A 14,794-nucleotide genomic window follows, 5' to 3' on the forward strand; every position below is an offset into this window, starting at 1 on the left:
TGCAGGCTGCACACATAATAAAGCATGCTATTGTTAGGTAGCAGACACCCTGGGTTCTGACTCAGTGACCGTGTATAACAGAATGAAGACCCTGCCTGGTCCTCCCCCCCACTCCCCCCAAACACTGGTTTGTCCAACCCCACTGTTGCAGCCAGTGTGTCAATCTCTGCCATGAGAATTGTTCTGTTTCCCTGATCCTCCACTCTGTCAAACACGCTGTCAAGTTCTCTAGGGACTGGTCCCTCATGAGTCTTTGTCCTAAGTGCAGGAGATCAAATCTTGTCCCCGTGGCTCCTGAGACACGTGTTGGCTGCACTTCTCCCGAGGCATGTTTAGTCTTTGTTCATAAATTCTCTGGTTTTCCGTCGTCATTGCCCAGGTTTTGTACACACATCAGGTAAAATCACCACGGCTTGAGTCAGGCCCACCTTAGTCCTCAGAGTGACAACTTGCTTTTTAACCCTTTGAAGACATCTTTGTAATAGATTTGATCTCTTGACAGTGGCCTCCATGGACAATGATTACAGACCCCAATACAATGAAATCCTTGACAACGTCAGTGTTGTCTCTATTCATCACGGTGCTGCTCATGGGCTAGTTGGGAGAGTTTAGGTTTTTAGTGTAATCCATGTTGAAGGCCATTGTCTTTGATCTTTATCAAGGCCACTTTCCTTGCAGGGAGCAAGGCTCTGCTATCTGCCTATTCCACTAGCCAATACAATAGCCCCCCCACCCCAACCCCCACACACACACATTTTGGTGCCTCAATGATACACTTGTTTTGGGGCATATTTGACCTGATTCCAAAAATGTCACATTTCCTCCTATCAGATCTAGCTTTTCAGAAACAGAACACAGGCCATATACCACCCTGCTTGCTCACAAAAAGTCAGGGTATTCTAGTGGAGTGTTTAGCCAGCCTGAGACACAGGAAGTACACGCTGGCTGGTGAAGTAGTCCGTGTTGCACTCAATAGTTAGGGCAAGGGCAATGAATGTACAAATGCGCTTTACACAACTGATGTATGTATGGATTGTGATAAGAGTTGTATGAGCCCCTAATAAAATGATTTTTAAAAAAGAATAGCCCACTATGGATTCAGGGCTCCTAAAAACAAACAAATAAATAAATGAATATTTAGGGCAAGGAGTACTTCACACGGTGTCCTTTGGTGCAAAGATCCATCTTAACAGCACAAATTACATGAACTTGGATTTTCCCCAAGAATCACTTCACCTTTATTAGGAACGGAATAGCAGGCAGTTCCAATGTAATTTTAAAGGGGGCCAGAAATAGGAGTTTCTGTACAATAAATAAGGAGCCCTGATGGCATAGAGGGTTATGGGCTTTACTGAACCACGAGGTTGGCTACACAAACCCACGAGAAAGACGAAACTTTCTGTCCCATAAAGATGTACAGCCTTAGAAACCCACAGAGGCTTCCCTTTGTCCTGTGAGGCTGTCATGAGTGTAATCAACAACAACAACAACAACAAAAATGAGTGTAATCAACTGGTAGTGAGTTTAGTACAATAAAGAGATTCAAATGTTCTGAAGACCAAAATGGGTCTGTCAGCATTAAACTCCTTTATTAGAAGTAAAATGTTCCTGTCTTTTAAGATGGTACAGCTTCTCCACCTGTGCCCAGGAACTCTCACAAGTTAGAATTTTTCTTATAAAGAGGCTTGGGGTCAACCTCACCTCTGAAGTATTAAATATGAATTGACTTTTATAGATTAAAATGTGTTCTGAAATGTTTATGGCACAAATTGAAATTTTAGATCTCTAAAATATTTATGAAAATTGCTATGAAGTCTTACATTTTTTACTCTAAATTGCCCTCACCACCTTGCACATATGTGCCTTTTCAGTTTTATTTTCCACTCTTCTCAAGCTGTTTTGGCTTCGTAGTGTCCAACTTACAGTTTCTATACATTGCACAGCCTCATACCAAAAAGAAAAACATGCTGCTATCTAATAGGTTCTAACTTATCGTACCCCTATAGGTTGGAGGGGTGCCCTTTGGGTTTCCAAAACCTTTACATGTTTTAACTGCTACAGTGACTGGTGGGTTTGAACCGCTGACCGTGATGGACAGCCCAACACGTAACCTCCTAGGTACCATGGGCGCATAGACAGCTGCCCTTGGAAGTCCCTTAATATCGAATTCCTTTCCAAATAGTTCAATCTTTGTCTCATCCTCTAATTTGTGCATCTTCTTCACATAGCCCAGCTTCTCAGATTCAGCATTTAGACTGAATTAACTACAAAGTGGCTTCAACATATTTTTGGAGAAATGGAATGGAGAGGTAATAGGCGTTTGCAACATTTTGAAGCCCTATCAGATGAAAGGCTACAATCCCGACTCACACCTTTCTTGATTTTAAACCAAGTAGTAACACTCTTTGTTGTTTGAAAGATTGCCTCTACATACAGGATATCATTCTATAACTGACATCATTGTACCTCAGGATAAAAATGAAACTCACTGGACCAGAATCAGAGACTTCCTAGAAATAATCAACTAGCTCATGGGATTGGTTTACTACATTAAAAGGCTTCAAATCGTTTCGGGGGACAACTCAGTCCCCTAGCATAACACAGTTCATGAAGATGTTCTACATACTGGTTTGGTGAGGAGCGTCTAAGGTCTTAAAAGCCTGAGTGGAGCCGTCGAAGACACGATTGGTCTCTGCTGGTTGGGAGCCAGAGGATGAAGGGAAACGAGGACTCCCTGGGGAAACCGCGGTCCACACAAATCACGGCTTCTTCTAGCCCAAGGCCAGAGCTGCTGAGTGTCCGGGTACCATGATCTGACTGGTCTGACCAGGAACACCATGGGTCCCAACAGAATGGGCGAAAAATGTAGCACAAAATGTAAACTCCTAAAGAAGGCCAGACTTATTGGACCAAGACTATCACCCTTGATACCTACGCTACCCTTTGAACCTGGGGCTGAGGTTACTCCAAGGTCACCTTTCAGCCGAATAGGTTGGCCTATACAAGGAGTATCACCTGAGTGATAAACCTGTGAGTAATGTATTCCCTTAAACAATCAACTAGGTGAGACCAAATGGTCAACATTTAACCAGAAACAAAGATGAAAGGACAGGGGAAAGCCTGCCAGATCAATGGAAACACAAGGACAGTTTAACATAAATTATTGCTACAAAATCAGAGAGACCTTTATTAAGCAGAAATGCCAAAATGTAAGCCATTGTTTCTCACCATTGCCTCCACCTAGGCCAGCACACTTCTGAAGGTCTTCCCACCTCTCTAACCGCGGCCCCCTGAGAATTCTGTGCTCTTACATTTGAGTCATTTGGCATCCGTGGGGGGGCTCAAATATTTAAGGAACAAAAAGAAGTCTGAAGGGGCTTGATCAGGGCTGTAGGATACAGGGGGTAGATGTTTCCCTCTGCAGTGCAACTTCCGGCCTGGCCTTTTTCTCAACAATGTAGTATTCAATTTCCTAAAATTTGCTTATGATTCCATATTGTGTCCTTTGAGAAACTCTGTTAGCAGTGGGGAACCCCCAAGAGCCATCTGCCATAACCTTCTGAGCTGACCTGGGAAGCTCACTTGCCGTGTGAACTTCTACCTGAAACACAACTATGAAAGGAAACGAGTGCCTGCAAAGATTCTTAAACAAGCAGTACTGAGAACGAGAAGGATGTTTTGAGGGGCCTGAGAACTGCTAGCCGGATTTCTTTATTCTTTTCTGAATTCCCGGTTTCCTCTAACAACCATGCACTACCAAAGCAAAGCCACTCGAAGCCACCTAACTTGCTGCCAGAGTGACCCCTCGTGGTGACCCCACAAAGCAGACCTGCCCCAAGGGGTTTCCAAGGAGCGGGAATGGGGGAAGCACCGGAGAGACTACTTCCTTTTTACAGCCTTTAGTACTGGTGAGAAAGTTCTTTTGGTGAATGTGTGGCATTCTAAAAGCACGTTGGCTGCTTGCCCACGTTTGGGTTGACATGGTACTAAGATTGCTACCAACAAGAATTTAAAAGATGGAACCCCAAACCAAAAAACCCAGATGTTTTGCATCAAAGAATTATTTTCAAAACCAAGGAAGATCAGAAAGCCCGCCTCATTGGCGGCTTGGCTTCTGCTTACCTTTCTGCGAGAGTGGCTCAAGCTCAGCAGATTGTGTTTAGGCCCAATGTTTCTAATACTTCCCCAGAGCCGGTCCCATTCTCTCAAGTGACCAGGGCCTCCAACGTGTCTGTGTTGAGTTAGGGTTGCCAGTTTTTGTGAATAAACATGCAGAACGCCTGCCCTATTAGATCTCAGCTTCGAGACTTGTGTCAAGTCACAGCAGTATTTGAAAGTCAGAGCCAGGTGAGTGCCCGGTGCTCTGGCTGGCAATCCTAAGGCAAGCCAAGCTCCTGCCCAGGACACTGTTCCAGGCCAGCCTGGGTGGCTTCCTCATCACCACCTTTCCAAGCAGTACCTAAGTTTACTACAGGCTTTCACCTTCCCCTAGTCATGAGAACCACCTCTGCCCCTGCCCGGATCCATCCTCCCCCCTCCCCCTACAAAGGCAGGGCCACTTCCAGTCTAGACCTTGGTCCGTCACCTGGCGTGGTCTCCACCTTAGCTGTTCCACGGGATCTGGTGGACTCCTCAGACTGGCTGCAGTCAGAGGGAGATGAATGAAATCAAAGGAAAAGCAGTCTTGATTGCCTCTCCCTAGTCAACCAGCCTCCAAAGAGATGGACACCCCCCCACCCCACAACCTCCCCCCCCTAGATAATTACAAACTGGTCTATAACCCCAGATCCCCGTCAATGTTTCCAAAGTCTTGATCATTCTCAATTGAAATCCCGTCAACCGAAGTACTACCTGGCAACTCTTACTGCCCAGTTTCCAGGGCGTTTGCCCTTTGGAGGTGTTGAGAAGCCCCACCCCTCCCTCTACGATCCTGCATTCGGAGGCTGAGGCCTGTAACTGCTCTGAGCTGCAGCGGAGTACTGGAGCTAACATCAGTCTCGGCCACTGGGCGGAAGCCACAGCTGCAACATGCTTTCAGCGACATGGACCCGACCAGGGGAGGGCCCTGTCAGTGTTCCTCAATGTCCCCGGTGCAGAGAGCAAGGCCAACTTTTGTGGGGCTACACAAACTGAAAACGCAATTTAAAAGGCGATCTAATACTGTATCATTTTCCCCCTTGGTCAGGTCCATCCAGGTCACTGGCTATGCACTGAAATCAGTTATGAACAGTTGCGTGGTTCTGCCTTGCCTGGAGTACAGAGCTGTCAGTCTCTTCATGGCCCTGTGATGGCCCCAGGAGAGCCAAGGAGACAGGGATACTTGTGGGAGGTTCAGCTGAAGAGTCTGGTCATTTATTTCTCGAGGCACCAGAAGTGAGCTTCCTTAGGTTTTCGTCAACAACTCCCTGATCTAGCTGGGAGTGGGCAGTGTCAAGAACAAGGCGAGGAAATGCAGCGCCATTTTCTCAGAACTGAGGGGGCAGGAGAGAGCAAGCAACTGACAATGAGTGCTCTCTGGGATGTCATCCTCTCTTCTTCCTTGGGATTTCTAACCTGAGTCATTTCCCATTTCCTCAAAGATGTCATTCGGTGTAAGGCAGACGTTCCTAAGACATGACTCCAGGTCTCATTTACATACAAGGTAGGAGGGCTCTTTTTCCTATTAATTGTAGTCTTAAACTTGGAAGTCTGCATGTGAGGTTTTGAAAACGTACACGTAATGGGTAGTCAGGGGCCGTACACTCTGTCTGGCAACCCGCCCTGCTGTCACTTACTTGGCTGCACCCAGATGGGTCTGTCCTGCTCCACAAGGTACTCTATGTAGCCCAGTCCTTCTCAGTTGGCAGTGTGGAAACTCATTTCACGCCAGATCTAAACTTCCTGAAACAGAAGAGCTCATTCAACAGCCCGCCAGCCCTTATTTCTTATTCCTAAAAGGAGTGGTTCTCAAACTTTACTGTACCTAAGAATCACCCAGACAGGCCCTTGGGACAAGGGAACGGTTTGACATCTTTTGCTGATGGCTAAAATGCACAACACTGCACGCTAAAAAGGGTGAGTTTTTTAGGTAGCCCATAAATTCTATCTTAATGAGATTGGAAAAATCACCTATAAAAACTCATTTAAAAACTCAATTCTGCTTCCACCTCCGACTTTCCTGTACTCAGCTTCAACGCTAGCTGACTGGAGGCCCACCCGGAGGAGTGTTGTACATCGAGAGTAAAATAAGCCCTTATTGCTTTCAATCCTGCCACAAAGAAAACGCTCATTTGATGTCGATACCTTTCCCTAGGTACTAAAAACTGTTCTGATGGCAAATCTGCCAAAGGAACCACTTGTAAAACAATAGAATCAGAATGACGTAACCACTCCAATAGCTTTCACACTGCTCACAAGCTTTTTTACCAAATATGGTTGTCTGACCAGTTCCCAACCCGGGCTGCTGAGGGAGGCTGTGCATGGCTACTCGTCAGCTATCCTTGTCTGTGGGCACAGGGGGTATTGTTGCAATGAACGCTGCCCTTTCCCCAGCCCTCGGCCCCACACCAGGCCCAGAAGGTAGCTGAGCTGCCCAGCTCAAACGGAGGACCCCTCACAAGCATTCTTCTCCAGGAGCATGGGGAGCCAGAGACCAGGGCCTCTTTCCAGTTTCCCTGCTGGGCCTCAGCCTCCCCATTTTCCCACCTAAGGCCATCTAGACCCCCCAGGTTTTGATGCCACAAACCGACCGGCCCATTGGCCACAGCAGTCCCCGAGAGCTGCACCCAGCAATGAAAATGGGCCATATCTTGAGCCCAAAACTATTTGCAAAAGCTTCCGTTCCTACATTCCCACTGAGATCAACTTACAAATGAGTATGTGAGAAGAGATTTGGTCTCAGGTTCTTGGAGTAAACCATGAAGCTTTATTTTGCAGTATGGATGGAGTAAAAAAAAAATCTCAGTATGACATTTCTTGACAACTGATTGGCTGTGCCAGGGGTTTAAAGTTTGGGGGAAAGATGCACAGACCACAAGCGAATCTTCTAAACTGTATTTGGAAATGACAAAAGTTTTACATTTAACTGTACAGAACAAAATCAGCAACCATGATCGTTGGCACTGGAATGAGTAATTCTTTAGCTGTTCAAGCAATGTCCAAACTCTAACCACACATTAGAAGACTGAATGAAAAGGCTGATGTTTTTAAATTTAAATTATTCTAAAAAGTTGGAAGTCCTAGCTAAGTCTTTCAGTCACAAAATGCAAATCCTATCTAACAGTGCCTGAGGTAGAGACTTCTGCGAGAGATCTTTCACAAAAATACAATGGAAGGAACAAAGAGAAACATTTTCCATCTTGGAAGTATACAGCCAAGTTTCTTTGCCTGGTTCAGCAGAAAGCCACCAAACCCTGAATCGCAGCACCCCTGTTTCTAAAGAGGTATGGCACTGAACTAGAACTTCCTCTTCTTTGGGCTCCTCGAGTTTGGGATACTGTAGATGACTACCTTGAGAAATATGATTATTATTTGGGGAGATGCATGAACTCAGAGAACTATGTAATGTCATTATTGAAAACAACACGACTACTACACCCTAGGAACACAGACAACTATCCTAGCACAGTCTTTTAAAACGCTCTGTGACGGATGGCCAGAGTACGTGGGGATGAGAACTCAAATCACTGTAACGGGCCCAACACTTGATGGTGATGGGATTAGTCCAGATGTATGACAGCAATCATCGCTGAAATGTTATTTCTAACTCTGTACTGTGTCGGCTCAGTTATTTAAAAGCCTGTGGGGCTCTGTTATCTTCGGGTTGCTTCATGGCATGACATGATTTTAAGATAAAAGACACATGTAGTTCTTTGGTGGCTCCGAAGAATCTGGATTTCGTTTACAAATTCCTAAACTCCAAAGCTAAAGTGGCCTTAGATAGAGTTATCTTTTGAATGCCTATTGAACCTAATACCTGGAACCTTCCGATCAAAATCACTGACACCTGCGTCTTGGACGCTAGGTGCTGTTCTTTACAGCAGAAGAGCCCTTTCATTTCCAGCAAGGCATTTCTTAATGCAGATTCAAGTGTAACAGACTCTGCCTTTCACCGAAGGCTGGCAGGCCAAAATTTTCTCACAAATGAGAGACGCTATTTTTAGAAGTAATGTCTCTTAAATGAGACAAAAAGCCTGAAGTATGGGCAAATCACAGGTACGAGTTACAGGGATACCATCCAAGTCCATCCTTGGTGTAAACCCATCAGAGTGCATTATTTTAAACCACCACTGGAGCTCCGGGGACCAGTGCCACCTCACTGCCATCGCAGTTCTTTGGCCCAGTACTTGAAGTGCCAAGCTCACGTAAGTGACCAACAGGAGTGGTCTTTGTACTTCACTGCCACCTTTGAGAGGGAAGTGGTTCTGAAACCTCGAAACGGTTCTGCCTAATTTCCTATTACAAGACCTGAGAGTCGAGGTATCTAACGTTGACTCGTCCCTCCCTGCCCATTTAAAGATAGTGTCCCTTAACAAGCACATATGGGGACGATTCCAAAATTGTGGGAACCACTTTCTGTTGGCAAAGCTCACTTTTATCTACACTCGTTAGCTGAGAAAAATACTTAGAAAACAAACTTTTTCAAATGAGCAAATATAGAAACAGGTGAAACCGAATCACGGGTAAAGACAAGGCACCTTAATACTAGGGACAATGTAATTTAAACTTTCCCTTCACATTTAAGGAATTGACACCAGCCCTTTTACCAATCTCTTCTGAATAATAGATTTTAACAAGGAAGAGCGAAGGACATCTTGCATTAGAACAAGCCAAATAGAATGTTAAGGGTCACCAACTCACAGTGTCCACTGTGCCCCGCTCCAGCCTGGGAAGCACTGAGCCCTCGTCGTCTAACTAAGGGAGGTGCACACACATCATGGCAGAGCAAGTCTTACGTGGCAATTTAAAACAGTGCCGTGATTTTGATGGGGGGTGGGGAATGGAAGGGTAGATTCAAACGCAACCTACAGACGTTTTGTAGGTTTGTAGCCAGTTTCAGAACTGGCTTAATGCTCTGTGTTTACGTCATGGACACCGCCGGAGCCCACGTCCTGAATGTCGGCCTGTAACCGTCACTGGAGCAAAATGGGTCTGGCCAACTTGTGTGTGGGAGGCTAAAAGAAAAGAACTGGGCAATCCACGGCATAAACACAACTTTAATAAGAGACTGAAAACAAAGAAAAAAGTGTGCACGTGCACATGGGCGTGTGTGGGATACCTTAAGATACTGAAGAGTCTTTCAGACAAAAGACAAAACTTCTCATGAGAACAGGCCATGAGGAAACAAACTTAAGAGGATGCTTCTGGCTCCATATGCCTTTGCCTGGTTCCTCCTGGAATTTCTGCTTGACTCTCTCCCCACCACTCTCCAGTGCTCAACCTGTGTGTGGGCACGCCCACTCTGCTCTCCTTCAGGCTCTGAGCAGGTGGATGTTAAGTGTGTGTGTGTGTCTATCTTTTATCCTTCCATTAAGACATCTATTTAAAGCTCTAGAGAGAGAAGGTGGATAGCTAAATGATAAACTGAATTTTTCTATTATTTTTGGGGTGGGGGGGAGGGTGTGGAATAAACAAAAGAAAACTGCACAAAATACCCTGTCCTCGGATTCTCGACTAATGGAGAACTGACACCTTAAAATTTAAAACAGAACCTGCTCCCCCACCCCACCCCCCGCCCCCCCGAAAAAAAAGCCTCAGTATTTCAAAGCTAGGGATGGGCTACATAGCTCTCTGGTGAACGTAAGTGAGATCCCCGCCAAGGAATGTTCCCTGGTGGCACAAATGCCCCCTTTTTAAAGTCTTACCAAGCTTTTACTCGGACACTCACGGCGGGAGTCTATATGAGCCCGGTCCAGAGCAAGGCTTTCCAACGTACTGAGTTTGAAAATGGCAACTGAGTAACCGGAGGGTCGTGTGAATACTAATTCGTCAGTGACAAACAGAAATGCCTATAGGGAGTACATGGTATCCCTCTCTTTGGCTCTATTAACAGGAAGGATCCCAGATCAGGTTGGCCTTCCAAGCAGAAACCCACACTGGCACTAGACAAAGTTTCACGGTAGATTCTTTAAAAACAAGGAATTTGGACTTAGGCTTTCTGCCATGGCAATACAAACAGCTTTGAGTATTCTTAGCCTACAAGGGAATTTTGGCATTTCTAATGTTAACATATAAAAAGAAATATCCATCATAGGCTTGGGAAACCAGAGGAGGTTTCCGGATAAGAGACTTAAGGCGAATCCAGCAGGCCCTCAACTACTCCTAACCATCCCCATCAGGGCTCCAATCCTGGAAGCTGTTACTCCAGGCCTGATTTCTTCTCTGGGAGGGAAAGTGTAGTATCAACTTTACCGAGGCTCTTCACACTGCTACCAGCTTAGGGGACTGGGAGGAGACTTTGTGTTATCAATTTCTTATAATAACACAAGTTACATATCCACCATCCAAGCACATATTGGCAATGCTTGACATTTAAAGAAACCCTGCAGTGACTCGTTTATCTCCTTTGAAAATACGAATAGGTTATCAAAACCTATTGTCAACCTAGACAACTCCCGGCACAAGATTGAGATTCAAAGATTTCACAAATGAAAGACAATCTCGACCTCATTCTCCTGTGGTCCTTCCTGCCAAGAAGAAAAGCAGATTCTTCCTCCTCGCCCTCCTTACACATCGGGACCCTTTGCTGCAACACAGGAGGCACTTGTATTAAGTGTAACATCTACTAAAACTCTAAACCCAGAGTAGAAAGTAATAACACTAGCCTAATAGGCATGACCTGTTGGGTGTATTTTTTTCCCTTTAATATAAAAGTATAACTACAGCAGTCCAATGTACAAATACAAAAAACAAAAAGTTCTCACACTTAAAAAAAATGTACCATAATACTGTACATACAAAAACTGTTCAACGGATGATTTAAATATATCTGTTCTTTTCCAGATCTGGAGGACACACGTGTAAAGTTCCGCCACTGTATTATTGCTGAGGACATGTGCCCGGGGACACTGTGTTTCCCTCTCCACCCACCACCCGCATCCCAGTCCTGCCTCCGGAGTCCCCTGAGCCAACAGCATCCCTGAAGAGAACCAGAGCCAAGTGTTTACTCAATGGAAGTCACTGCTCAGCGAGCCGCTGCTTACCATCAAGTGTGAAACGCACGCATTCCAGCCCAGCGGAGACTAGATCCAGACGGAGGTCTTTGCATCCCCTGACTTGCTGCTGGCACTGCTTTTGTTGGACCCCGCTTTGGACCCCGCTTTGGCTTTTTTCCCCCGGGGACCATGGGGGTTGTTTTGGTGAGCGTAGGCCTGAATGGCAAGATCCAAGCGTTCCTGAGCCGTTCTGATCTCCCGCTGAAGAGTCTCCAGGTCTGCGGGCAGGCTCTCCTCGTGGCTGCCGTACTGCTGCTCCTGGGCGATGTTGGCCTTGTTTTGCTTGTAGGCCATCTTAGCGTTGGACAGCTCGGTGTACTGGATTTGATCTGGTTTGACGGCAACGTTATAGCCAGGGGGAGCAGATGGTGTATTCCAAGTGAAAGGATAATTATAAGCACCCGGATCTTCCAGTTCCCTCCTTCTACTGTTTAGTGAGTCTCGAATGGTCCCAAACCCTAAGTGAAGCATCTCCCAAACGTTAAGTAGCAGGCAAAGGCCTGTCACACCATACATGATCAGAAGGAAGATGGTCTTCTCGGTAGGTCTGGAAATAAAGCAGTCTATTTTATGTGGGCAGGGACGTCTACTGCACACATAAAAGGGGTGGACTTGGAAGCCGTACAGAAAATACTGCCCTATCAGAAAACCCACCTCAAACACGGTCCTTGCCAACAACTGCAGCACATAGATTTTCATGAGTCCATCCTCCCGAATCCGGCGGCGGCCATCGTGCTTGGGCTTAGGCTGGGTCTGCTCCTTGTTTTCTTTCTCACTTTCCAACTCCATTTCTGGGTACATCATGGGGTCCTCCTCGTGGTCCTCCTCTGTTTCTTCCAGAGCCCGGTGTTGTTTCCACCGCATGGCGTAGGGTTTGCTCCGCGCTGCCTTCTTGTCCGCTTCCCCATGCTCCATTTTGGCAATCTTATGGATGGCGTAGCCCAGGTACATCACCGAGGGGGTGGCCACCAGGATGATCTGGAACACCCAGAAGCGCACATGGGACAGGGGTGCAAAAGCATCGTAGCAGACGTTCTCGCAGCCTGGCTGTTCTGTGTTGCACACAAATTTGCTTTGCTCGTCGTAGTAGATAGACTCTCCCCCTACAGCCGTCAGGACGATCCGGAAGACGATCAGAATGGTGAGCCAGATCTTCCCCACAAAGGTGGAGTGGTTGTGGATCTCCTCTAGCAAGCGGGTCAGGAAGCTCCAGCTCATGGTGATGGACTTGGTCTGCCCTGGTAGAAACGGGGAAACGGCAACACGTGTGAAGACTGCAGTCGTTGCATTTGCTATTTATGTTCTTTCTAGGAACCACTCATCTGCAGGCATAAAAACCAACTTGAAGGGGTGCCTCTTCTACCCAGCCCTGGCAAGTCCGTCACCGAGAACATAAGGGCGGAACTCCTAGTGGAAAAGGTGGCTTGTCCTGAAATGCACTTTGGAAAACCCTTCCACTTGGGAACAGGTGACAACACTGTGTTAGGAAGATGAGGAGAGAGAGCACAGTTGCAAATAACTGACAATAATGCAGAGCAAAGTCAAAAGACAGAAAGGCGCCAGGATGGCATTCCTTCTGTCCTTACACTGCGTAACATCGCAGATTCTAAAATTCTGGTTTTGCCTAAAATCCCACAGGGAAAGATGACAACAAATATAAACCTTTTACTGCATAGGAGGCTTTATTAATTATATTTCTGTATTTATTTGCAGTAGGTATTAAAAAACATTTGCTGGATTGAATTGTGAAGACATTAAATCAATCAAGAGAAGTCATTGGGAACTTTTTTCCCCCATGGAAATCATTTTGAAGTCATTTGTACTGAGACAACCCTACTAAAAGCTACCTGAATACTGCACGTAAAACCCCAAACCCGACTCTGACTCAAACGATACTTAGTTTCTCTCCTCCTCCTCTCCCCCAATTTATTCATAGGTAATTTACCAGGACCACCAAGTAAGCTTACACACATTTTACCTGTTATCCAGAATTTCTGTTACCCGGGCGTTTTCTTAGAGAACTGAGGTTTTGCTGGCAACGTTTCCAGATTCCCTCTACAGGAAGGGAGAAAAAAAGCCATAAGCTTCTTCCGACAGAAAACAAAGAATCACAAAAATGCCATTTTCTGGAACAAAGTTTTCTAGGGATCACAGGAATACATCAGGAGACAAATAAACTTGAGCCCGAACACCGTTTTCTCCCCTAAATCCACATGGTGGAGAACTATGTAAGCGTGACTTAGAGATTCTTAGGTCATTGTCAGTCTACGAAAATGTGACAGGAAGCTGAGTCACTGGTAGAAATCTGAGGCCGATGAACTATGGCACCAAACGGAAGAATCCCAGCTAGCTTGTCCCCGGTCAACGAAGGCCTTGTGAAAACCTTCCCCCTGCGCGCCCGAGCCCACACTCATCTGTGGAGCAGCCAATACGTCTCGCTGGGGCTGGAGCAGCCGGCCACTCCAGCTGTTGAGCTGAACACCCAACAGATGGCTCTCAGTCCCCAGGCCATCCTCTACGAGCAGCGGATTTACAGATTTGACTGCTCACAGAAAGCCGGAGGGAAAACACCTGGGTTTCTGCTGCGCAACGACGACTTGCAGGATTATCACTGCTCATTTCCAAGGCCATCATTTTCCACTATCCAATTTGAGTAAGCTCTGGACTAGATTTATCCACGCGATCCCAACTTTGCTGATTTACTGTTTATTAATTTAACAAGCCAGTTGGAAACAGTTGAGTGGTATGTTCTTATAGGAACTTTATTCATTTTAAGAGGGAACAAGTGGAACCATCTCCAAGCGGGCAGTAGGGCCCCTTCACCTGATTCACATTGACTGGGTTTGGTTTGGTTTTTAAAGCAAGAGGAAAACAAGTAGTGCAGACATCTATATAACATGCAGGTGATGTGACCTGGCCACACGTGTTTCCAGCCTAGCTCTCTAATTGACCTCACCACTGTCCTCTCCCTGAATAGCCAAGTTATAAAACCCCAAAATATGTAGTACCCATTCATGAGGTAAGCCATGCTTACAACACAAACCTCTGTAATTCACACCCACAAGTTCCCTGCAGGCTCAGATTTCTCCCAAACCAGCACATGGCAAGCATTTCTTCCAAAGCCTGGAATTCTATTTATCCCACGAAGCCCAAATCATAAAAGTGAAATTGCTAATGAATGAGGACTCATCTTCTAGACCAGCAGTTCTCAACCTGTGGGTTGCCACCCCTTTGGGGGTCAAACGACCCTTTCACAGGGGTCACCCGATTCATCACAGTAGCAAAATTACAGTGATGAAGTAGCAATGAAAATAATGTTATGGTTGGGGGTCACCACAACATGAGGAATTGTATTAAAAGGTCGCGGCATTAGGAAGGTTGAGAACCACTGTTCTAGACCTTCACGTCCACCACAGAACAAATGGATATCTTTTTAACTTAGTCATTGCTATGAAAGAACTTCAACAGATCCGCATAGCATACTAAACTGAAAATACAATTATTCTGAGGGATTGGTGATAAGTTCCTCAGAGCTTATGTACATTACAAAGCAGCTGTTTAACGCACCCCAATTATGGTGTGAGTACTGGTTTTCCAGGGCA

At 45.9% G+C, this 14,794-nt stretch overlaps 1 protein-coding gene across 2 annotated transcripts; it reads right to left on the reverse strand.

Annotated features, from left to right (window-relative positions):
* Positions 1-9,736: 9,736 nt before the first annotated feature.
* Positions 9,737-13,497, reverse strand: GJC1 (gap junction protein gamma 1). 2 transcript variants are annotated; one of them, XM_004707227.2, is made up of 2 exons: positions 13,171-13,497; positions 9,737-12,430 (listed from the first exon to the last, which is right to left on the reverse strand). In XM_004707227.2, the coding sequence occupies exon 2, from the start codon at positions 12,408-12,410 to the stop codon at positions 11,220-11,222; it is 1,191 nt and encodes a 396-aa protein (XP_004707284.1). In that variant the 5' UTR covers positions 12,411-12,430; positions 13,171-13,497; the 3' UTR covers positions 9,737-11,219. The 2 variants fall into 2 exon arrangements, with proteins under 2 accessions (XP_004707284.1, XP_045155675.1); XM_045299740.1 differs by having other exon boundaries at positions 9,737-12,669.
* Between the last annotated feature and the right edge of the window lie 1,297 nt (positions 13,498-14,794).

The sequence above is a fragment of the Echinops telfairi genome, unplaced genomic scaffold, assembly GCF_000313985.2.
Source record: "Echinops telfairi isolate 266 unplaced genomic scaffold, ASM31398v2 ScPeMD7_7458;HRSCAF=8496, whole genome shotgun sequence".
NCBI lineage: Eukaryota > Metazoa > Chordata > Mammalia > Afrosoricida > Tenrecidae > Echinops > Echinops telfairi.

Excerpts from the sequence above, each read along its gene's own strand:
- GJC1 (XM_004707227.2), bottom strand. The coding sequence starts at position 12,410 with ATGAGCTGGAGCTTCCTGACCCGCTTGCTAGAGGAGATCCACAACCAC.